Raw genomic sequence first — 24761 nt, forward strand, 5'->3', positions numbered from 1 at the left:
GATGGATAGAAGGCAGTGGGCACTCCATAATGTAGGTATATAGTGATGGATAGAAGGCAGTGGGCACTCCATAATGTAGGTATATAGTGATGGATAGAAGGCAGTGGGTACTCCATAATGTAGGTATATAGTGATGGATAGAAGGCAGTGGGCACTCCATAATGTAGGTATATAGTGATGGATAGAAGGCAGTGGGCACTCCATAATGTAGGTATATAGTGATGGATAGAAGGCAGTGGGCACTCCATAATGTAGGTATATAGTGATGGATAGAAGGCAGTGGGCACTCCATAATGTAGGTATATAGTGATGGATAGAAGGCAGTGGGCACTCCATAATGTAGGTATATAGTGATGGGTAAGGCAGTGGGTACTCCATAATGTAGGTATATAGTGATGGATAGAAGGCAGTGGGCACTCCATAATGTAGGTATATAGTGATGGGTAAGGCAGTGGGCACTCCATAATGTAGGTATATAGTGATGGATAGAAGGCAGTGGGCACTCCATAATGTAGGTATATAGTGATGGATAGAAGGCAGTGGGCACTCCATAATGTAGGTATATAGTGATGGATAGAAGGCAGTGGGCACTCCATAATGTAGGTATATAGTGATGGATAGAAGGCAGTGGGCACTCCATAATGTAGGTATATAGTGATGGATAGAAGGCAGTGGGCACTCCATAATGTAGGTATATAGTGATGGATAGAAGGCAGTGGGCACTCCATAATGTAGGTATATAGTGATGGATAGAAGGCAGTGGGCACTCCATAATGTAGGTATATAGTGATGGATAGAAGGCAGTGGGCACTCCATGATGTAGGTATATAGTGATGGACAGAAGGCAGTGGGCACTCCATGATGTAGGTATATAGTGATGGATAGAAGGCAGTGGGCACTCCATAATGTAGGTATATAGTGATGGATAGAAGGCAGTGGGCACTCCATAATGTAGGTATATAGTGATGGATAGAAGGCAGTGGGTACTCCATAATGTAGGTATATAGTGATGGATAGAAGGCAGTGGGCACTCCATAATGTAGGTATATAGTGATGGATAGAAGGCAGTGGGCACTCCATAATGTAGGTATATAGTGATGGATAGAAGGCAGTGGGCACTCCATAATGTAGGTATATAGTGATGGGTAGAAGGCAGTGGGCACTCCATAATGTAGGTATATAGTGATGGACAGAAGGCAGTGGGCACTCCATGATGTAGGTATATAGTGATGGACAGAAGGCAGTGGGCACTCCATGATGTAGGTATATAGTGATGGATAGAAGGCAGTGGGCACTCCATGATGTAGGTATATAGTGATGGATAGACGGCAGTGGGCACTCCATGATGTAGGTATATAGTGATGGACAGAAGGCAGTGGGCACTCCATGATGTAGGTATATAGTGATGGATAGAAGGCAGTGGGCACTCCATAATGTAGGTATATAGTGATGGATAGAAGGCAGTGGGCACTCCATAATGTAGGTATATAGTGATGGGTAAGGCAGTGGGCACTCCATAATGTAGGTATATAGTGATGGATAGTAGGCAGTGGGCACTCCATAATGTAGGTATATAGTGATGGATAGAAGGCAGTGGGCACTCCATAATGTAGGTATATAGTGATGGATAGAAGGCAGTGGGCACTCCATAATGTAGGTATATAGTGATGGATAGAAGGCAGTAGGCACTCCATGATGTAGGTATATAGTGATGGATAGACGGCAGTGGGCACTCCATAATGTAGGTATATAGTGATGGGTAAGGCAGTGGGCACTCCATGATGTAGGTATATAGTGATGGACAGAAGGCAGTGGGCACTCCATAATGTAGGTATATAGTGATGGATAGACGGCAGTGGGCACTCCATGATGTAGGTATATAGTGATGGATAGAAGGCAGTGGGCACTCCATAATGTAGGTTTATAGTGATGGATAGAAGGCAGTGGGCACTCCATTATGTAGGTACAGAGTGATTGACAGAAGGCAGTGGGTACTCCATAATGTAGGTATATAGTGATGGATAGAAGGCAGTGGGCACTCCATGATGTAGGTATATAGTGATGGATAGAAGGCAGTGGGCACTCCATGATGTAGGTATATAGTGATGGATAGACGGCAGTGGGCACTCCATAATGTAGGTATATAGTGATGAGTAAGGCAGTGGGCACTCCATAATGTAGGTATATAGTGATGGATAGTAGGCAGTGGGCACTCCATGATGTAGGTATATAGTGATGGATAGATGGCAGTGGGCACTCCATGATGTAGGTATATAGTGATGGATAGAAGGCAGTGGGCACTCCATAATGTAGGTATATAGTGATGGATAGAAGGCAGTGGGCACTCCATGATGTAGGTATATAGTGATTGACAGAAGGCAGTGGGCACTCCATGATGTAGGTATATAGTGATTGACAGAAGGCAGTGGGCACTCCATAATGTAGGTATATAGTGATGGACAGAAGGCAGTGGGCACTCCATGATGTAGGTATATAGTGATGGATAGAAGGCAGTGGGCACTCCATGATGTAGGTATATAGTGATGGATAGAAGGCAGTGGGCACTCCATAATGTAGGTATATAGTGATGGATAGACGGCAGTGGGCACTCCATGATGTAGGTATATAGTGATGGATAGAAGGCAGTGGGCACTCCATAATGTAGGTATATAATGATGGATAGAAGGCAGTGGGTACTCCATAATGTAGGTATATAGTGATGGATAGAAGGCAGTGGGCACTCCATAATGTAGGTATATAGTGATGGATAGAAGGCAGTGGGCACTCCATAATGTAGGTATATAGTGATGGATAGAAGGCAGTGGGCACTCCATAATGTAGGTATATAGTGATGGACAGAAGGCAGTGGGCACTCCATGATGTAGGTATATAGTGATGGATAGACGGCAGTGGGCACTCCATGATGTAGGTATATAGTGATGGACAGAAGGCAGTGGGCACTCCATGATGTAGGTATATAGTGATGGACAGAAGGCAGTGGGCACTCCATGATGTAGGTATATAGTGATGGATAGAAGGCAGTGGGCACTCCATAATGTAGGTATATAGTGATGGATAGAAGGCAGTGGGCACTCCATAATGTAGGTATATAGTGATGGATAGAAGGCAGTGGGCACTCCATAATGTAGGTATATAGTGATGGGTAAGGCAGTGGGCACTCCATAATGTAGGTATATAGTGATGGATAGTAGGCAGTGGGCACTCCATAATGTAGGTATATAGTGATGGATAGAAGGCAGTGGGCACTCCATAATGTAGGTATATAGTGATGGATAGAAGGCAGTGGGCACTCCATAATGTAGGTATATAGTGATGGATAGAAGGCAGTGGGCACTCCATGATGTAGGTATATAGTGATGGATAGAAGGCAGTGGGTACTCCATAATGTAGGTATATAGTGATGGACAGAAGGCAGTGGGCACTCCATAATGTAGGTATATAGTGATGGACAGAAGGCAGTGGGCACTCCATGATGTAGGTATATAGTGATGGATAGAAGGCAGTGGGCACTCCATGATGTAGGTATATAGTGATGGATAGACGGCAGTGGGCACTCCATGATGTAGGTATATAGTGATGGATAGAAGACAGTGGGCACTCCATAATGTAGGTTTATAGTGATGGATAGAAGGCAGTGGGCACTCCATAATGTAGGTATATAGTGATGGATAGAAGGCAGTGGGCACTCCATGATGTAGGTACAGAGTGATTGACAGAAGGCAGTGGGTACTCCATAATGTAGGTATATAGTGATGGATAGAAGGCAGTGGGCACTCCATTATGTAGGTACAGAGTGATTGACAGAAGGCAGTGGGTACTCCATAATGTAGGTATATAGTGATGGATAGAAGGCAGTGGGCACTCCATGATGTAGGTATATAGTGATGGATAGAAGGCAGTGGGCACTCCATGATGTAGGTATATAGTGATGGATAGACGGCAGTGGGCACTCCATAATGTAGGTATATAGTGATGAGTAAGGCAGTGGGCACTCCATAATGTAGGTATATAGTGATGGATAGTAGGCAGTGGGCACTCCATGATGTAGGTATATAGTGATGGATAGATGGCAGTGGGCACTCCATGATGTAGGTATATAGTGATGGATAGAAGGCAGTGGGCACTCCATAATGTAGGTATATAGTGATGGATAGAAGGCAGTGGGCACTCCATGATGTAGGTATATAGTGATTGACAGAAGGCAGTGGGCACTCCATAATGTAGGTATATAGTGATGGACAGAAGGCAGTGGGCACTCCATGATGTAGGTATATAGTGATGGATAGAAGGCAGTGGGCACTCCATGATGTAGGTATATAGTGATGGATAGAAGGCAGTGGGCACTCCATAATGTAGGTATATAGTGATGGATAGACGGCAGTGGGCACTCCATGATGTAGGTATATAGTGATGGATAGAAGGCAGTGGGCACTCCATAATGTAGGTATATAATGATGGATAGAAGGCAGTGGGTACTCCATAATGTAGGTATATAGTGATGGATAGAAGGCAGTGGGCACTCCATAATGTAGGTATATAGTGATGGATAGACGGCAGTGGGCACTCCATGATGTAGGTATATAGTGATGGATAGAAGGCAGTGGGTACTCCATAATGTAGGTATATAGTGATGGATAGAAGGCAGTGGGCACTCCATAATGTAGGTATATAGTGATGGATAGATGGAAGTGGGCACTCCATAATGTAGGTATATAGTGATGGATAGATGGCAGTAGGCACTCCATTATGTAGGTACAGAGTGATTGACAGAAGGCAGTGGGAACTCCATAATGTAGGTATATAGTGATGGATAGAAGGCAGTGGGCACTCCATGATGTAGGTATATAGTGATGGATAGAAGGCAGTGGGCACTCCATGATGTAGGTATATAGTGATGGATAGAAGGCAGTGGGCACTCCATAATGTAGGTATATAGTGATGGATAGACGGCAGTGGGCACTCCATTATGTAGGTACAGAGTGATTGACAGAAGGCAGTGGGTACTCCATAATGTAGGTATATAGTGATGGATAGAAGGCAGTGGGCACTCCATAATGTAGGTATATAGTGATGGATAGAAGGCAGTGGGCACTCCATGATGTAGGTATATAGTGATGGATAGAAGGCAGTGGGCACTCCATAATGTAGGGACAGATTGATGGAGGGAAGGCAGTGGGCACTCCATGATGTAGGGACAGAGTGAAGGACAGAAGGCAGTGGGCACTCGAAAATGTAGGTACAGAGTGATGGATAGAAGGCAGTGGGCACTCCATGATGTAGGGACAGAGTGATGGACAGAAGGCAGTGGGCACTCCATGAGAAGCAAGATGAACTGGGTGATGAGACAGGAGAATGGACACTGCAGGAGACAGTACAGGGATGAGGAGTGGGCACATCATGGAATGGACTGAGTGACTAACATCGAAGGCTGAGCACTCCATGAGAGGACAGAGACAGGCCAGTACTCCATATTGTAGAGGGATGATCTGTAGTGGGCACTCCATGAGAGACAGCAGGCTCTGAGCACTCCATGAGACAGCCTGAGTGATGGACAGCAGGCTCTTGAGCACTCTATGAGATGGCCTGAGTGACGGATAGCCGGTTCTGAGCACTCCATGAGATGGCCTGAGTGACGGATAGCCGGCTCTGAGCACTCCATGAGACGGCCTGAGTGACAGACAGCCGGCTCTGAGCACTCCATGAGACGGCCTGAGTGACAGACAGCAGGCTCGGAGCGCTCCATGAGAAGGCCTGAGTGATGGATAGCCGGCTCTGAGCACTCCATGAGACGGCCTGAGTGATGGATAGCAGGCTCTGAGCGCTCCATGAGAAGGCCTGAGTGATGGATAGCAGGCTGAGCACTCCATGAGACAGCCTGAGTGGATAGCAGGCTCTAAGCGCTCCATGATATAGCCTGAGTGACGGACAGCAGGCTCTGAGCGGTCCATGAGACAGCCTGAGTGACGGATAGCAGGCTCTGAGCGCTCCATGAGACAGCCTGAGTGACGGATAGCAGGCTCTGAGCGCTCCATGAGACGGCATGAGTGACGGACAGCAGGCTCTGAGCACTCTGAGATGGCAGAGATCAGGAAAGGCAGTGGACGCTCCATGAGACGGCCTGAGTGATGAACAGCAGGTTCTGAGCACTCCATGAGATGGCCTGAGTGACGGATAGCCGGCTCTGAGCGCTCCATGAGATGGCCTGAGTGACGGACTGCAGGCTCTGAGCGCTCCATGAGAGCCTGAGTGACGGATAGCCGGCTCTCAGCACTCCATGAGATGGCCTGAGTGATGGATAGCAGGCTCTGAGCACTCCATGAGACAGCCTGAGTGGATAGCAGGCTCTGAGCGCTCCATGAGACAGCCTGAGTGACTGACAGCAGGCTCTGAGCGCTCCATGAGACAGCCTGAGTGACGGACAGCAGGCTCTCAGCACTCTATATGAGACGGCAGAGATCAGGAGAGGCAGTGGACGCTCCATGAGACTGCCTGAGTTTCGGACAGCTGGCTCTGAGCACTCTGAGATGGCCTGAGTGATGGACAGCAGGCTCTGAGCACTCCATGACATGGCCTGAGTGACGGATAGCCGGCTCTGAGCACTCCATGAGACGGCCTGAGTGACGGATAGCCGCCTCTGAGCATTCCATGAGACTGCCTGAGTGACGGATAGCAGGCTCTGCGCACTCCATGAGACTGTCTGAGTGACGGACAGCAGGCTCTGAGCGCTCCATGAGATGGCCTGAATGACAGATAGCTGGCTCTGAGCACTCTATGAGACAGCAGGCTCTGAGCAGTCCATGAGATGGCTTGAGTGACGGATAGCCAGCTCTGAGCGCTCCATGAGATGGCCTGAGTGACGGACATCACTCCATGTGACAGCCTGAGTGACGGACATCACTCCATGAGACAGCCTGAGTGACGGATAGCAGGCTCTGAGCACTCTATGAGATGGCAGAGATCAGGAGAGGCAGTGGACGCTCCATGAGACGGCCTGAGTGATGGATAGCCGGCTCTGAGCACTCCATGAGACAGCCTGAGTGACGGACAGCCGGCTCTGAGCACTCTATGAAACGGCAGAGATCAGGAGAGGCAGTGGACGCTCCATGAGATGGCCTGAGTGACGGATATCCGGCTCTGAGCACTCCATGAGATGGCCTGAGTGACGGATAGCTGGCTCTGAGCGCTCCATGAGACAGCCTGAGTGACGGATAGCCGGCTCTGAGCACTCCATGAGACAGCCTGAGTGACGGACAGCCGGCCCTGAGCACTCCATGAGACAGCCTGAGTGACGGACAGCCGGCCCTGAGCACTCCATGAGACAGCCTGAGTAACGGATAGCAGGCTCTGAGCGCTCCATGAGACAGCCTGAGTGACGGATAGCAGGCTCAGCACTCCATGAGACAGCCTGAGTGACGGACAGCTGGCTCTGAGCGCTCCATGAGACAGCCTGAGTGACAGACAGCTGGCTCTGAGCGCTCCATGAGACAGCCTGAGTGACGGACAGCTGGCTCTGAGCGCTCCATGAGACAGCCTGAGTGACGGACAGCCGGCTCTGAGCACTCTATGAGACGGCAGAGATCAGGAGAGGCAGTGGACGCTCCATGAGATGGCCTGAGTGACGGATATCCGGCTCTGAGCACTCCATGAGATGGCCTGAGTGACGGATAGCTGGCTCTGAGCGCTCCATGAGACAGCCTGAGTGACGGATAGCCGGCTCTGAGCACTCCATGAGACAGCCTGAGTGACGGACAGCCGGCCCTGAGCACTCCATGAGACAGCCTGAGTGACGGACAGCCGGCCCTGAGCACTCCATGAGACAGCCTGAGTAACGGATAGCAGGCTCTGAGCGCTCCATGAGACAGCCTGAGTGACGGATAGCAGGCTCAGCACTCCATGAGACAGCCTGAGTGACGGACAGCTGGCTCTGAGCGCTCCATGAGACAGCCTGAGTGACGGACAGCTGGCTCTGAGCGCTCCATGAGACAGCCTGAGTGACGGACAGCTGGCTCTGAGCGCTCCATGAGACAGCCTGAGTGACGGACAGCCGGCTCTGAGCACTCTATGAGACGGCAGAGATCAGGAGAGGCAGTGGACGCTCCATGAGACGGCCTGAGTGACGGACAGCTTGCTCTGAGCGCTCCATGAGACAGCCTGAGTGACGGACAGCTGGCTCTGAGCACTCCATGAGACAGCCTGAGTGACGGACAGCCGGCTCTGAGCGCTCCCTGAGACAGCCTGAGTGACGGACAGCAGGCTCTGAGCGCTCCATGGGACAGCCTGAGTGACGGACAGCCGGCTCTGAGCACTCCATGAGACAGCCTGAGTGACGGACAGCTGGCTCTGAGCACTCTATGAGACGGCAGAGATCAGGAGAGGCAGTGGACGCTCCATGAGACGGCCTTAGTGACGGACAGCAGGCTCTGAGCACTCCATGAGACAGCCTGAGTGACGGACAGCAGGCTCTGAGCACTCCATGAGACAGCCTGAGTGACGGACAGCAGGCTCTGAGCACTCCATGAGACAGCCTGAGTGACGGACAGCAGGCTCTGAGCACTCCATGAGACAGCCTGAGTGACGGACAGCAGGCTCTGAGCACTCCATGAGACAGCCTGAGTGACGGACAGCAGGCTCTGAGCACTCCATGAGACAGCCTGAGTGACGGACAGCAGGCTCTGAGCACTCCATGAGACAGCCTGAGTGACGGACAGCCGGCTCTGAGCACTCCATGAGACAGCCTGAGTGACGGACAGCAGGCTCTGAGCATTCCATGAGACGGCCTGAGTGACGGACAGCCGGCTCTGAGCACTCCATGAGACGGCCTTAGTGACGGATAGCTGGCTCTGAGCACTCCATGAGACAGCCTGAGTGACGGACAGCCGGCTCTGAGCACTCCATGAGACAGCCTGAGTGACGGACAGCAGGCTCTGAGCATTCCATGAGACGGCCTGAGTGACGGACAGCAGGCTCTGAGCGCTCCATGAGACAGCCTGAGTGACGGATAGCTGGCTCTGAGCACTCCATGAGACAGCCTGAGTGACGGATAGCTGGCTCTGAGCACTCCATGAGACGGCAGAGATCAGGAGAGGCAGTGGACGCTCCATGAGACGCACAGACACGAGTGGGACCGTGCGCTCCGTGAGACGGAGGCTGAATGACGGATATAGGGCAGTGAGCGCCCCGGCAGAGGGGCAGGGTGATGGAGGCAGGGGAGTGGGCACTCCGTGAGACGGGCTGGTGGGGAGGGGACGGAGGAGGAGGAGGCAGCGGCTGGAGCAGCAGTTGATGCCAGGCTGCCGTGGCTGCTGCAGGCAGTGAGGACGCGGAGCTCAGGCTCAGACACCCGGCGCCGCCGCTCTTCTCACCCGGCGGCTGGGGGCTTCTTACAAGGAATGCGCCCGCAGCACTGCAGGGCTCCGGGGACGCCCGGTCTGCACTCCGGCGTGTGAAGCAGATGGAGGTACCGGGGTCGGCATGGGAGTGATGCGCTGCCCCGGGCTCGGCGCCCTGCTGTTGCCCCTTTTGCACCTGGCACTGGGTAAGTAACGGCGCTATCTGCACCCAGCACTTATTAACTTGCGCTGCCGTCTCTGATCGCTGCTGTAAATAGTGACCCCAAACAGCGCCTGTGCTGCGACCCCCAACTGTCTGCACCCCTGTATCCTGTATGTGAGAGCAGACATGGTATATGTGAACCCCTATATATCTATATGTGCCGCTAAATGCCTGTGTCTGTGTGCACCCCCATATAGCTATATGCACCCAATGCCTGTCCTATGTGTCTGTGCACCCCCATATATCTATATGCACCCCTATACGTCTGTCCAATGTGGATGTGTGCACCCCCATATAATGTCTGTGTGCACCCCCATATCACTATTTGCACCCCTATATGCCAGTCCTATGTGCCTGTGTGCACTCCTGACTCCTATATATCTATGTGCACTCCTTTATGCCTGTCGTGTCTGTTTGCACCCCCATACGCCTGTTCTATGTGTCTCTTAGTACCCTATATATCTATATGCACCCCTATACGCCTGTCCAATGTGTCTGTGTGCACCCCCATATATCTATATGCATCCCTATATGCCAAATCCTGTGTCCGTGTGTACTCCAAATATCTTTATGCACCCCTATATTCTTGTACCATGTCTATGCACCCCATATATCTAAATGCACCCTATACACCTTTCATGTGTCCTTGTGCACTCCCATATATCTATATGCGCCCCTATACGCCTGTACTCCAGTATATCTGTGCCCCCTATACGCCTGTACTCCAGTATATCTGTGCCCCCTATACGTCTGTACTCCAGTATATCTGTGCCCCCTATACACCTGTACTCAGTATATCTATGCCCCCTATACACCTGTACTCAGTATATCTGTGCCCCCTATACGCCTGTACTCCAGTATATCTGTGCCCCCTATACACCTGTACTCAGTATATCTGTGCCCCCTATACACCTGTACTCAGTATATCTGTGCCCCCTATACACCTGTACTCAGTATATCTGTGCCCCTATACACCTGTACTCAGTATATCTGTGCCCCCTATACACCTGTACTCAGTATATCTGTGCCCCCTATACACCTGTACTCAGTATATCTGTGCCCCCTATACACCTGTACTCAGTATATCTGTGCCCCCTATACGCCTGTACTCCAGTATGTCTGTGCCCAATATACACCTGTACTCAGTATATTTGTGCCCCCTATACGCCTGTACTCCAGTATATCTGTGCCCCCTATACGCCTGTACTCCAGTATGTCGGTGCCCAATATGTACTCAGTATATCTATGCCCCCTATACACCTGTACTCAGTATATCTGTGCCCCCTATACGCCTGTACTCCAGTATATCTGTGCCCCCTATACACCTGTACTCAGTATATCTGTGCCACCTATACGCCTGTACTCAGTATATCTGTGCCACCTATACGCCTGTACTCATTATATCTGTGCCACCTATACGCCTGTACTCATTATATCTGTGCCACCTATACGCCTGTACTCAGTATGTCTGTGCCACCTATACACCTGTACTCAGTAGATCTGTGCCCCCTATACGCCTGTCCTATATTGGTCTCCGCATCCACATTTGCCTGTCTATGGACGCCCCATGCTCCCTGGATATGGATGTGATGATGAGCAGCAGCAGCTCTTCGTTCCGTCCCTTGCTCCCCAGTTCTGCCCCTTCCCTCCGTGGTTCAGTCTCTTCGGGGATCATCTCTGCGTTAGATCCCCCCTCTGTAGATCCTCCTCTTATGCCTATCCTGGGGGTCTGCTCCTCGCTGCTATATTCCGGTACATATTGCTGCATATTGGGGAATGTCATCTAACCCAGTAATGGACGTGTGATATCTGCAGCTGTCTGTGCACAGTCCCCGGTACGATGCGCTGTATTACTGGTGCTGTACTCCGATCCTGTATATGGTGTGGATATACTGATAGATTGGCTGGTTTGCTCCTGAGCCTCTTCCATGCTGGTGACCGTCCCTGTGTCATCCTCCTCTTCTGCCCCTGTGTATTCTGTATACTGCTATCACAGCTGGAGGGTCTTTCCTTGTGTTAGCTGTTCGGTGGGTGCTGTAGGTGTCGGATACAGAGCCGCCCTGTGTGCTGGGATATAATGTGCTCTGTCCTATGTCCTGACACTCTAATCTGCTGCTCATTGGTCTGTATAGGAAGATTCAGGAGTATCGTGATAGTTATCACTATATGTTACACCACTGTCACCTTACATTTACCTGACCATGCAACGCCTGGACTATGCCGTCATATTGGCACCATGTACCCGTCTCAGGATCATAGCCGCTCGCTGTGTTGCCATGCAGGCGTCACACGTACCAGATGTGCTCAGCCGTCCTGATGGAAGGGGATTTGGTTTTTCCATCATGAGGGGGCAATGTGTCTCACTGTCCTGAAACTGTCAGTGCATGTCACGTCTTCTCAACATATAATTATGCTCTGTCATGATATAATTGTGTACATAGAGGATCTGTCATTATATAATTCTGTATATAGGGGCTCTGTCATGATATAACCATGCATGTAGGGGCTCTATCATGATATAATGTTGCATGTAGGGCTTCTGTCATGATATAACCATGTATGTAGGGGCTCTATCATGATATAACCATGCATGTAGGGGCTCTATCATGATATAATGGTGCATGTAGGGCTTCTGTCATGATATAACCATGCATGTAGGGGCTCTATCATGATATAATGGTGCATGTGGGGGCTCTATCATGATATAATGGTGCATGTGGGGGCTCTATCATGATATAATGGTGCATGTGGGGGCTCTATCATGAGATAATGGTGCATGTAGGGCTTCTGTCATGATATAACCATGCATGTAGGGGCTCTATCATGATATAATGGTGCATGTGGGGGCTCTATCATGATATAATGGTGCATGTGGGGGCTCTATCATGATATAATGGTGCATGTAGGGGCTCTATCATGATATAATGGTGCATGTAGGGCTTCTGTCATGATATAACCATGCATGTAGGGGCTCTATCATGATATAATGGTGCATGGGAGGCTCTATCATGATATAATGGTGCATGTGGGGGCTCTATCATGATATAATGGTGCATGTAGGGCTTCTGTCATGATATAACCATGCATGTAGGGGCTCTATCATGATATAATGGTGCATGTGGGGGCTCTATCATGATATAATGGTGCATGTAGGGCTTCTGTCATGATATAACCATGCATGTAGGGGCTCTATCATGATATAATGGTGCATGTGGGGGCTCTATCATGATATAATGGTGCATGTAGGGCTTCTGTCATGATATAACCATGCATGTAGGGGCTCTATCATGATATAATGGTGCATGGGGGGGGGGCTCTATCATGATACAATGGTGCATGTGGGGGCTCTATCATAATATAATGGTGCATGTAGGGGCTCTATCATGATATAATGGTGCATGTAGGGCTTCTGTCATGATATAACCATGCATGTAGGGGCTCTATCATGATATAATGGTGCATGTAGGGCTTCTGTCATGATGTAACCATGCATGTAGGGGCTCTATCATGATATAATGGTGTAATTTGTAAAGCGCTGCGGAATATGTTGGCGCTATATAAATAAAAATTATTATTATTATATGTAGGGCTTCTGTCATGATATAACCATGCATGTGGGGGCTCTATCATGATATAATGGTGCATGTGGGGGCTCTATCATGATATAATGGTGCATGTGGGGGCTCTATCATGATATAATGGTGCATGTGGGGGCTCTATCATGATATAATGGTGCATGTAGGGCTTCTGTCATGATATAACCATGCATGTAGGGGCTCTATCATGATATAATGGTGCATGGGGGGGCTCTATCATGATATAATGGTGCATGTGGGGGCTCTATCATAATATAATGGTGCATGTGGGGGCTCTATCATAATATAATGGTGCATGTAGGGGCTTTGTCGTGATTTAACTATGCATGTAGGGACTCTATAATAATATGGTGCATGTAGGGGCTCTATCATGATATAATGGTGTACATAGAGGATCTGTGATTATATATTGGTGCATGTAGGGGCTCTGTCATGATATAATGTTGTATATAGATATGATATGCTTTCCATATGCATATCCTGCCCGTGCATGATGATCCCTACTATGATATAGATGATGCATGTACGCACCTCTCCTGTGAAGGGCGCTATTGTGATATACTTGGTATATATACTGATTATACAGTGTATATGTACCTTCGCTATCATGACAACCACGTTTTATATGTACACCCCTCCTATACACAGGCGATTCTATCGTGATATAATACAGATAGAGATATATATTATACATTCTTCCTGCGCGTAGAGGCTTCAATCATGATATACTCGTTATTCTTCCTGTCTTCAGAGTTCTCTGTTGTGATATTACTGGTATTTGTACAGTCCCTGTGTATGGGGATCTCTATCGTGATATACTCAATATATGTATATCTCTCCTGAGTCTCTATCATGAAAAGCTTGACATACGTACATGCATCCTGTGTGAGGGCCTCTTATGTGACAACACTTCTGTAAGCTGTGGTCTCTATCGCGATATACTTGGTTTATGTTTATTCTTCCCGTGTGTGTGTGGTGGTGTATATTGTTGCATACTTGATATATGTAGGGGTCTGTATCCTGATATACTCGGTTTATGTACATTGTGTCTGCGTGTCATGGCCTATATCAGGATATACTTTAGTATAGGTACATTTCCCCTATGTACAGTGGTTTATATCGTGGTATAATCGGTATATGTACATCTCTCCTGGGTGCAGTGGTTATATTGTGATATGCACAAAAAGGTAAAAAAAGAGGGGCATGAACCGCACCTCCAAAAATCCTAAGCTGATCTAAAGCCGCTAGGCAAAAATTTATATAACTGAATGAGGTTTTCCGTTTAACATTCTGATCAGACTGTATGAAGCCCACTGCCACGTCACGGCGAACCTCGTAGTGGGTCCTACCGCCCTAACGGAGCCGTGCAGCGACCACCGCCACAGCGGCAATGCACCAGCAGGGTGGACGGCCTGTTACCCCACAGCACCCATGCTGCAAGACTGAGCCCCCATGACTCCAGACCGCGCCGCCCCACCAGCACAAAGCCACAGCGGCCATGCACCAGCAGGACTGACGGCTTGTTGCCTCACAGCACCTATGCTGCGAGACTGAACCCCCATGACTCCAGACCGTGCCACCCCACCAGCACAAAGCCACAGCCGCCATGCACCAGCAGGACGGACGGCCTGTTACCCCACAGCACCCATGCTGCGAGACTGAGCCCCCATGACTCCAGACCGCGCCGCCCAACCAGCACAAAGCCACAGTGGCCATGCACCAGCAGGACGGACGGCCTGTTGCCCCACAGCACCCATGCTGCGAGACTGAGCCCCCATGACTCCAGACCGCGCCACCCCACCAGCACAAAGCCACAGCGGCCATGCACCAGCAGGACGGACGGCCTGTTGCCCCACAGCACCCATGCTGCGAGACTGAGCCCCCATGACTCCAGACCGCGCCGCCCAACCAGCACAAAGCCACAGCGGCCATGCACCAGCAGGACGGACGGCCTGTTGCCCCACAGCACCCATGCTGCGAGACTGAGCCCCCATGACTCCAGACCGCGCCACCCCACCAACACAAAGCCACAGCGGCCATGCACCAGCAGGACGGACGGCCTGTTGCCCCACAGCACCCATGCTGCGAGACTGAGCACCCATGACTCCAGACCGCGCCGCCCCACCAGCACAAAGCCACAGCAACAATGGCCGCCACACAGCACCAGCACCAAAATGAAAGGAGCACTGAAACTTGCCTTCCTCCAGCTCTTCAGTGAGAGTATATTGTGATATACTCGGTTATATGTACATTCCTCCTGGGTGCAGTGGTCTATATCGTGATATACTCTGTATATATGTACATTCCTCCTGGGTGCAATGGTTTATATCGTGATATACTCTGTATATATGTACATTCCTCTTGGGTGCAGTGGTTTATATCGTGATATACTCGGTAAATGTACATTCCTCCTGGGTGCAGTGGTTTATATCGTGATATACTCTGTATATATGTACATTACTCCTGGATGCAGTGGTTTATATCGTGATATACTCGGTAAATGTACATTCCTCCTGGATGCAGTGGTTTATATCGTGATATACTCGGTATATATGTACATTACTCCTGGATGCAGTGGTTTATATCGTGATATACTCGGTAAATGTACATTCCTCCTGGGTGCAGTGGTCTATATTGTGATATACTCTGTATATATGTACATTCCTCCTGGGTGCAGTGGTTTATATCATGATATACTCGGTAAATGTACATTCCTCCTGGGTGCAGTGGTTTATATCGTGATATACTCTGTATATATGTACATTCCTCCTGGGTGCAGTGGTTTATATCATGATATACTCTGTATATATGTACATTCCTCCTGGATGCAGTGGTTTATATCGTGATATACTCTGTATATATGTACATTCCTCCTGGGTGCAGTGGTTTATATCATGATATACTCGGTAAATGTACATTCCTCCTGGATGCAGTGGTTTATAGCGTGATATACTCTGTATATATGTACATTCCTCCTGGGTGCAGTGGTTTATATCGTGATACACTCAGTATATGTACATCCTCCTGGGTGCAGAGGTTTATATCGTGATACACTCAGTATATGTACATTCCTCCTGGGTGCAGAGGTTTATATCGTGATACACTCAGTATATATGTGCACCCCTGTTAGTTCCTGTCAGTCCAGCCCTGTCTCTCTTTCGCTTCCCTGAACAATCTCCTCTTTGTAGCTCCAGTTTCCTCTCTCGGCAGGATCATGTCTCCCCCTTCTGCCTCCTTTCTCCTCTTTAGATTGATTTTATTTTCTTGTTTGGTTCAGTCCTCTGCTGCCGGCACACACTGGATCTCCTGTGCCGTGAGCTGTGGTCACTGTGGACATACAAGTATCTGAGTGTCACGGGGATGAATGGCGTCCTGCATGAATCCCCCTATAGCGGGGGGTGTTGGAGGCCATGAATAGTCTGCAGAGGCAGGGCTGCGTCCACCCGTGGACTGGTCTGTAACTGGTGTCACCTAATGGACTGGTTATACTATAGTGGGAGCTGTATGATGATCAGAATTAAAGGGCTCGTCCTAATAAAGCTCTCGGTGAATTGGAACGTTCCTCTTACACGGGTGCATACGTTGTAATGAGCCCTGGTTCCTCTTACACGGGTGCATACATTGTAACGAGCCATGGTTCCTCTTATACGGGTGCATACGTTGTAACGAGCCCTGGTTCCTCTTACACGGGTGCATACGTTGTAACGAGCCCTGGTTCCTCTTACACGGGTGCATACATTGTAAAGAGCCCTGGTTCCTCTTACACGGGTGCATACGTTGTAACGAGCCCTGGTTCCTCTTACACGGGTGCATACATTGTAACGAGCCCTGGTTCCTCTTACACGGGTGCATACGTTGTAACGAGCCCTGGTTCCTCTTACACGGGTGCATACATTGTAACGAGCCCTGGTTCCTCTTACACGGGTGCATACATTGTAAAGAGCCCTGGTTCCTCTTACACGGGTGCATACATTGTAGCGAGCCATGGTTCCTCTTACACGGGTGCATACATTGTAAAGAGCCCTGGTTCCTCTTACACGGGTGCATACATTGTAGCGAGCCATGGTTCCTCTTACACGGGTGCATACGTTGTAATGAGCCCTGGTTCCTCTTACACGGGTGCATACGTTGTAACGAGCCCTGGTTCCTCTTACACGGGTGCATACGTTGTAACGAGCCCTGGTTCCTCTTACACGGGTGCATACGTTGTAACGAGCCCTGGTTCCTCTTACACGGGTGCATACGTTGTAACGAGCCCTGGTTCCTCTTACACGGGTGCATACGTTGTAACGAGCCATGGTTCCTCTTACACGGGTGCATACATTGTAACGAGCCATGGTTCCTCTTACACGGGTGCATACATTGTAACGAGCCCTGGTTCCTCTTACACGGGTGCATACGTTGTAACGAGCCCTGGTTCCTCTTACACGGGTGCATACATTGTAACGAGCCATGGTTCCTCTTACACGGGTGCATACATTGTAAAGAGCCCTGGTTCCTCTTACACGGGTGCATACATTGTAACGAGCCCTGGTTCCTCTTACACGGGTGCATACGTTGTAACGAGCCATGCATATGTGATAGCAGACTTCACCGAGTCATTATTACATTACACCAGGTTTTTTTTTTTTTTGCATTTTTGTTCGCCACTGGGGCATGGTTTAGGGTTTACAGATGTTTGATCCTGAATAGTCATTTGCAACATTAAAAATAAAAGTCGCAAATCTACTGCAGTCCCGCCGGGAGTGATTTTATGTACACCAGGACTTCTTTTATTCACAGCAATTTCTGCAAAATGTGCAAATTTTTGCTGTAAAAAGTCGCAAAACTGATTAAAACCATGGAACAAAGATACTTGTTTGTATTTTATTTTTTTTTTACCTTGCACAAAATTCATTGATTTTACTTTGATGATTTTGGTGCAAAAAAAAGTCACCGAATACCAAGATCTAAAAAAAACAAGAGTGATGTAAACCTCCCCTGCAAATGATGAATTGTAAATTGACAAAAATGTTGGTGCAGAATCCATATAGAAAACCCCTGACAGATGCTCCAGGTCTGGACTCTGCCTTAGTATGGAGGAAGCGAAACTGCGCAAATTACAACGTTGCATTTCTGTATTTACATCACTGAGTAATAATAGGTCTAATTCCAGTCATTGATGAGACAACAATATATTTTCTGTAGCTCCCCATATATGTAATGCAAGTCATTCAGGAATACTGACTCTATGGAAAAGTAATTGTCCCTGATACATTTGTATCATTTTCAGACTTGCAGTCCATACACGAGATTTCTGTGTTCTATATCTCTTCCTTTTCCACCATTGTATCAGCACTCTGCTTATGTTTCCAATGATCAGAGTAGAAAAAAAGCACTGGCAAACATTCCTGGCAGCAGCTTATTTGCCCTGAAAGCAAAAGAATCTGGCTTTATAAATAAGTGTAGACAGGTTTACCAAATCTGCCTCAGTATTTAGAGAGTGAGCTCCTAAACTCCGCAGAACGGTCAGTGACGTCCGAAAAGCACTGGTGCAAAAATTGGACCTGGGCCCCACCTATACCTTGGTCAAATGCATTAGCCCTCTTAGTTTTCTAAATCCTATTAAGACATTTGTTAATACAGGGAGCTCCCCCTAGTGGTGACTGCAGACAGGATCTTATCATGTATCTCTGTATACAGTGAGCTCCCCCTAGTGGTGACTGCAGACAGGATCTTATCATGTATCTCTGTATACAGGGAGCTCCCCCTAGTGGTGGCTGCAGACAGGATCTTATCATGTATCTCTATATACAGGGAGCTCCCCCTAGTGGTGACTGCAGACAGGATCTTATCATGTATCTCTATATATAGGGAGCTCCCCCTAGTGGTGACTGCAGACAGGATCTTATCATGTATCTCTGTATACAGGGATCTCCCCCTAGTGGTGACTGCAGACAGGATCTTATCATGTATCTCTGTATACAGGGAGCTCCCACTAGTGGTGGCTGCAGACAGGATCTTATCATATATCTATATACAGGGAGCTCCCCCTAGTGGTGGCTGCAGACAGGATCTTATCATGTATCTCTGTGTACAGGGAGCTCCCCCTAGTGGTGGCTGCAGACAGGATCTTATCATATATCTATATACAGGGAGCTCCCCCTAGTGGTGGCTGCAGACAGTATCTTATCATGTATCTCTGTATACAGGGAGCTTCCCCTAGTGGTGACTGCAGACAGGATATTATCATGTATCTCTGTATACAGGGAGCTCCCCCTAGTGGTGGCTGCAGTCAGGATCTTATGTATCTCTGTATACATGGAGCTCCCCCTAGTGGTGGCTGCAGACAGGATCTTATCATGTATCTCTGTATACAGGGAGCTCCCCTTAGTGGTGGCTGCAGACAGGATCTTATCATGTATTTCTGTATACAGGGAGCTCCCCCTAGTGGTGACTGCAGACAGGATCTCATCATGTATCTCTATATACAGGGAGCTCCCCCCTAGTGGTGACTGCAGACAGGATCTTATCATGTATCTCTGTATACAGGGAGCTCCCCCCTAGTGGTGACTGCAGACAGGATCTTATGTATCTCTGTATACAGGGAGCTCCCCCTAGTGGTGACTGCAGACAGGATCTCATCATGTATCTCTATATACAGGGAGCTCCCCCCTAGTGGTGACTGCAGACAGGATCTTATCATGTATCTCTGTATACGTGGAGCTCCCCCTAGTGGTGGCTGCAGACAGGATCTTATCATGTATTTCTGTATACGTGGAGCTTCCCCTAGTGGTGGCTGCAGACAGGATCTTATCATGTATCTCTGTATACAGGGAGCTCCCCCTAGTGGTGGCTGCAGACAGGATCTTATCATGTATTTCTGTATACAGGGAGCTCCCCCTAGTGGTGACTGCTGACAGGATCTCATCATGTATCTGTATACAGGGAGCTCCCCCCTAGTGGTGACTGCAGACAGGATCTTATCATGTATCTCTATATACAGGGAGCTCCCCCTAGTGGTGGCTGCAGACAGGATCTTATCATGTATCTCTGTATACAGGGAGCTCCCCCTAGTGGTGACTGCAGACAGGATATTATCATGTATCTCTGTATACAGGGAGCTCCCCCTAGTGGTGACTGCAGACAGGATCTTATCATGTATCTCTGTATACGTGGAGCTCCCCCTAGTGGTGGCTGCAGACAGGATCTTATCATGTATCTCTGTATACAGGGAGCTCCCCCTAGTGGTGGCTGCAGACAGGATCTTATCATGTATTTCTGTATACAGGGAGCTCCCCCTAGTGGTGACTGCTGACAGGATCTCATCATGTATCTGTATACAGGGAGCTCCCCCTAGTGGTGACTGCAGACAGGATCTTATCATGTATCTCTGTATATAGGGAGCTCCCCCTAGTGGTGACTGCAGACAGGATCTTATCATGTATCTCTGTATACAGGGAGCTCCCCCCTAGTGGTGACTGCAGACAGGATCTTATCATGTATCTCTGTATACAGGGAGCTCCCCCTAGTGGTGACTGCAGACAGGATCTCATCATGTATCTCTATATACAGGGAGCTCCCCCCTAGTGGTGACTGCAGACAGGATCTTATCATGTATCTCTGTATACAGGGAGCTCCCCCCTAGTGGTGACTGCAGACAGGATCTTATCATGTATCTCTATATACAGGGAGCTCCCCCTAGTGGTGACTGCAGACAGGATCTTATCATGTATCTCTGTATACAGGGAGCTCCCCCTAGTGGTGGCTGCAGACAGGACCTTATCATGAATCTCTGTATACACAGGGAGCTCCCCCTAGTGGTGACTGCAGACAGGACCTTATCATGTATCTCTGTATACAGGGAGCTCCCCCTAGTGGTGGCTGCAGACAGGATCTTATCATGTATCTCTGTATACAGGGAGCTCCCCCTAGTGGTGACTGCAGACAGGATGTTATCATGTATCTCTGTGTACAGGGAGCTCCCCCTAGTGGTGACTGCAGACAGGATCTTATCATGTATCTCTGTATACAGGGAGCTCCCCCTAGTGGTGACTGCAGACAAGATCTTATCATGTATCTCTGTATACAGGGGGCTCCCCCTAGTGGTGGCTGCAGACAGGATCTTATGGATCTACCCATGTGGATTTCTTTTGACTGCTGTAATAATATTTTGCGGCCATTCAGCACAGAATGTTGTTCCTTTTTAAAGTTCCAATTTGTTATGAGGTAGTTACTTAATTTAAGGTCAATGTTATCATATAAAATAAACATTTAGATTTTTGAATGAAGCACAAAATCCATGTCAGCTCTTTGGACTGGAGGGGGGATTTTAGCTGTAAACTCTACCCTCAGATCAATATTATGCCTGCGTGCTTCTCCTGCTCTCTGGGGGGTCTGTCCGGCATTCTCAGCAAATCCGTTCTTTTTTGGGTTTGCTTCTGAAGCCCTGAGTAGAAGCTCTGACTCTGTTCTGCACATTTCCACACGATTCCCGCAGAGTTATTGATATATCCAGACCTCTCAGATTTGCACAGAAATGTCACAGAAAATTAGCGCTGGAGACAGAGTTGTGGAGAGTTTTTTTTTATGTTCCGCTTCTTATTACAATGGTAACATTCGTATTTTTGATTAAAGACCATTTGCAGCCGGCGCTGCCAATAAGCTGGAGTGCTCTCCATCACTCGTCCCTGCGACGCGCGTCCCTCTCCTCATTGTTCTGTAAATGTCTTGCAAGTAATGAGCAATTTGAGTGAGTCTGGGCTGAGCCGCGCTCTCGTCCTCCACTGGCCGGTAATGGGCTTTCTCCAGTCTCCGTCAGGGTGTATTGTTTTCTGAGATTTACAGTCGCACTTTATTACAACAAATAGGTGCAATCCAAATCTCCCTCTATTGCTGTGCTCCTTCCGAATATTGCATCTCGATAATACGGGCGATGGAAGTGGAGCAAAGGATGAGGCGGAAGAGTGTTCTGCACCATACAATGTCTTCCTATACACGGCTGTACCATGCAAATGCCAAAGACAATCCTACTAAACTCAACGGGATCCGAAAATGGGTGTGGGGTCCAAGACATGCAGAAATGGGAAGATATTCAAATGTAGCAGGGTCCAGAATGTCAGAACTTAAAGGACTTTTGATTTGCAATTTTATGTCTTTCTTTTTGGGGTTCCATTGTCCAGGTACGACTGCCGACCCGATAGTTACGTCCTTGCACTTGAGACTGGATGGAATTGGTGCAAACCCTCAGCCGTGAGATGTTCGGTCTCCGCAGGTTTTCAGCCTCTGGGTTATTGATCTAGTAAAGTGTATTGGAAAGTCCCAGAACTCTTCATATAAAGTCTGCACGCCCCTCAGCTGTCGTTTTCTGCGCCCGGCAGGGACTGTTACGTGCACGTTGTTCCTGAAGTTTATAAATGTGCGAAAGTTTTTCCAGAATGTTGTGAATGTGCGAAAGTTTGTTTCGCCGCTCGCCTCCATCTGGTGTATGGTAAATAAGCGATCTGTCTGCGTGACATATTGTACGGGCCTCGCTCATAAGCTGTAAAATACTCTTAAAAATAGCTCTCATTAATCACACGGAATAATGGCAAAGTTTCCCGATCAGTCGCCGGCGCAGGAAGAACTCAGATGCGGAATAAGGACTGTGAAGAACGTCAGAAGCTTCATGTGGCCGAAGCCGAATTCAGAGATACTTTTAGGATGAACCTCGGGGCTCAGATGTGGTACCCTGCCGCAGCCGCTAATTAATGCACGGAGACTGTTAATTGGGAGCTAATAATAAGTTGTGATAATTATTCCTGGAGACGCCGCTCCTGAGTGACCTGCAGCCAGGAGCCTGGGAGTAAAGGGGTTAATGGCGTCCAAAAGCAGATCCAAGGAGCGAAGTCCAACCTCAATGGAGTCCTGCCCGAGTCCAGCACAATAATCGAGTCCTGAGATAAAATGGCCAAAAGACCAAGCTGGCCCGGGCTTGTCCCCATCCAGAGCTCTGTGGGTTGTGCACCCCTCCGAGGACAGGCCTGGGGTCAGAGATTGGAGTGCGCCCCCACGCGACCGAAATATCGCAGCAGCCCGTCTGCTGGACGCCTCAGGAGCTGCACAATTTAGCTTTACTGCTTGTTTTGCAGACTAAAGGGCTCGTTCTCATTTTGGGGACAATTTATTTTACTTTGGAATTGTATTTTATTAAGAATGAGGCGCAATTTGCCGTCTATATATCAGTTACTGATTTACCCGAGAGTCCTGTATACAGGGAGCTCCCCCTAGTGGTGACTGCAGACAGGATCTTATCATGTATCTCTGTATACAGGGAGCTCCCCCTAGTGGTGACTGCAGACAGGATCTTATCATGTATTTCTGTATACAGAGAGCTCCCCCTAGTGGTGGCTGCAGACAGGATCTTATCATGTATCTCTGTATACAGGGAGCTCCCCCTAGTGGTGGCTGCAGACAGGATCTTATCATGTATCTCTGTATACAGGGAGCGCCCCCTAGTGGCGGCTGCAGACAGGATCTTATCATGTATCTCTGTATACAGGGAGCTCCCCCTAGTGGTGACTGCAGACAGGATCTTATCATGTATCTCTGTATACAGGGAGCTCCCCCTAGTGGTGACTGCAGACAGGATCTTATCATGTATTTCTGTATACAGGGAGCTCCCCCTAGTGGTGGCTGCAGACAGGACCTTATCATGTATCTCTGTATACAGGGAGCTCCCCCTAGTGGTAGCTGCAGACAGGACCTTATCATGTATCTCTGTATACAGGGAGCTCCCCCTAGTGGTGACTGCAGACAGGATCTGATCACATATCTCTGTATACAGGGAGCTCCCCCTAGTGGTGGCTGCAGACAGGACCTTATCATGTATCTCTGTATACAGGGAGCTTCCCCTAGTGGTAGCTGCAGACAGGATCTTATCATGTATCTCTGTATACAGGGAGCTCCCCCTAGTGGTGACTGCAGACAGGATCTTATCATGTATCTCTGTATACAGGGAGCTCCCCCTAGTGGTGACTGCAGACAGGATCTGATCACGTATCTCTGTATACAGTGAACTCCCCCTAGTGGTGACTGCAGACAGGATCTTACCATGTATCTCTGTATACAGGGAGCTCCCCCTAGTGGTGGCTGCAGACAGGATCTTATCATGTATCTCTGTATACAGGGAGCTCCCCCTAGTGGTGACTGCAGACAGGATCTTATCATGAATCTCTGTATACACAGGGAGCTCCCCCTAGTGGTGACTGCAGACAGGATCTTACCATGTATCTCTGTATACAGGGAGCTCCCCCTAGTGGTAGCTGCAGACAGGATCTTATCATGTATCTCTGTATATAGGGAGCTCCCCCTAGTGGTGGCTGCAGACAGGATCTGATCATGTATCTCTGTATACAGGGAGCTCCCACTAGTGGTGACTGCAGACAGGATCTTATCATGAATCTCTGTATACAGGGAGCTCCCCCTTAGTGGTGGCTGCAGACAGGATCTTACCATGTATCTCTGTATACAGGGAGCTCCCCCTAGTGGTGACTGCAGACAGGATCTTATCATGAATCTCTGTATACAGGGAGCTCCCACTAGTGGTGACTGCAGACAGGATCTTATCATGAA

The 24761-nt window shown here is 48.8% G+C and overlaps 1 protein-coding gene across 2 annotated transcripts in view; it reads left to right on the forward strand.

The window, feature by feature from the left end:
- Positions 1-9101: 9101 nt before the first annotated feature.
- The window catches only part of IGSF21 (immunoglobin superfamily member 21), a 419989-nt gene continuing 404329 nt past the window's right edge, over positions 9102-24761 (forward strand). Inside the window, exon 1 of one of the 2 annotated variants that reach the window (XM_069740855.1) lies at positions 9102-9556. In XM_069740855.1, coding sequence (XP_069596956.1) covers positions 9493-9556 — 64 coding nt within the window. In that variant the 5' untranslated portion in view covers positions 9102-9492. The remainder of the gene's footprint in view (positions 9557-24761) is intronic. The other variant, XM_069740854.1, reaches the window with a different exon arrangement.

Source organism: Ranitomeya imitator, chromosome 10 (genome assembly GCF_032444005.1).
Source record: "Ranitomeya imitator isolate aRanImi1 chromosome 10, aRanImi1.pri, whole genome shotgun sequence".
Taxonomy (NCBI): domain Eukaryota; kingdom Metazoa; phylum Chordata; class Amphibia; order Anura; family Dendrobatidae; genus Ranitomeya; species Ranitomeya imitator.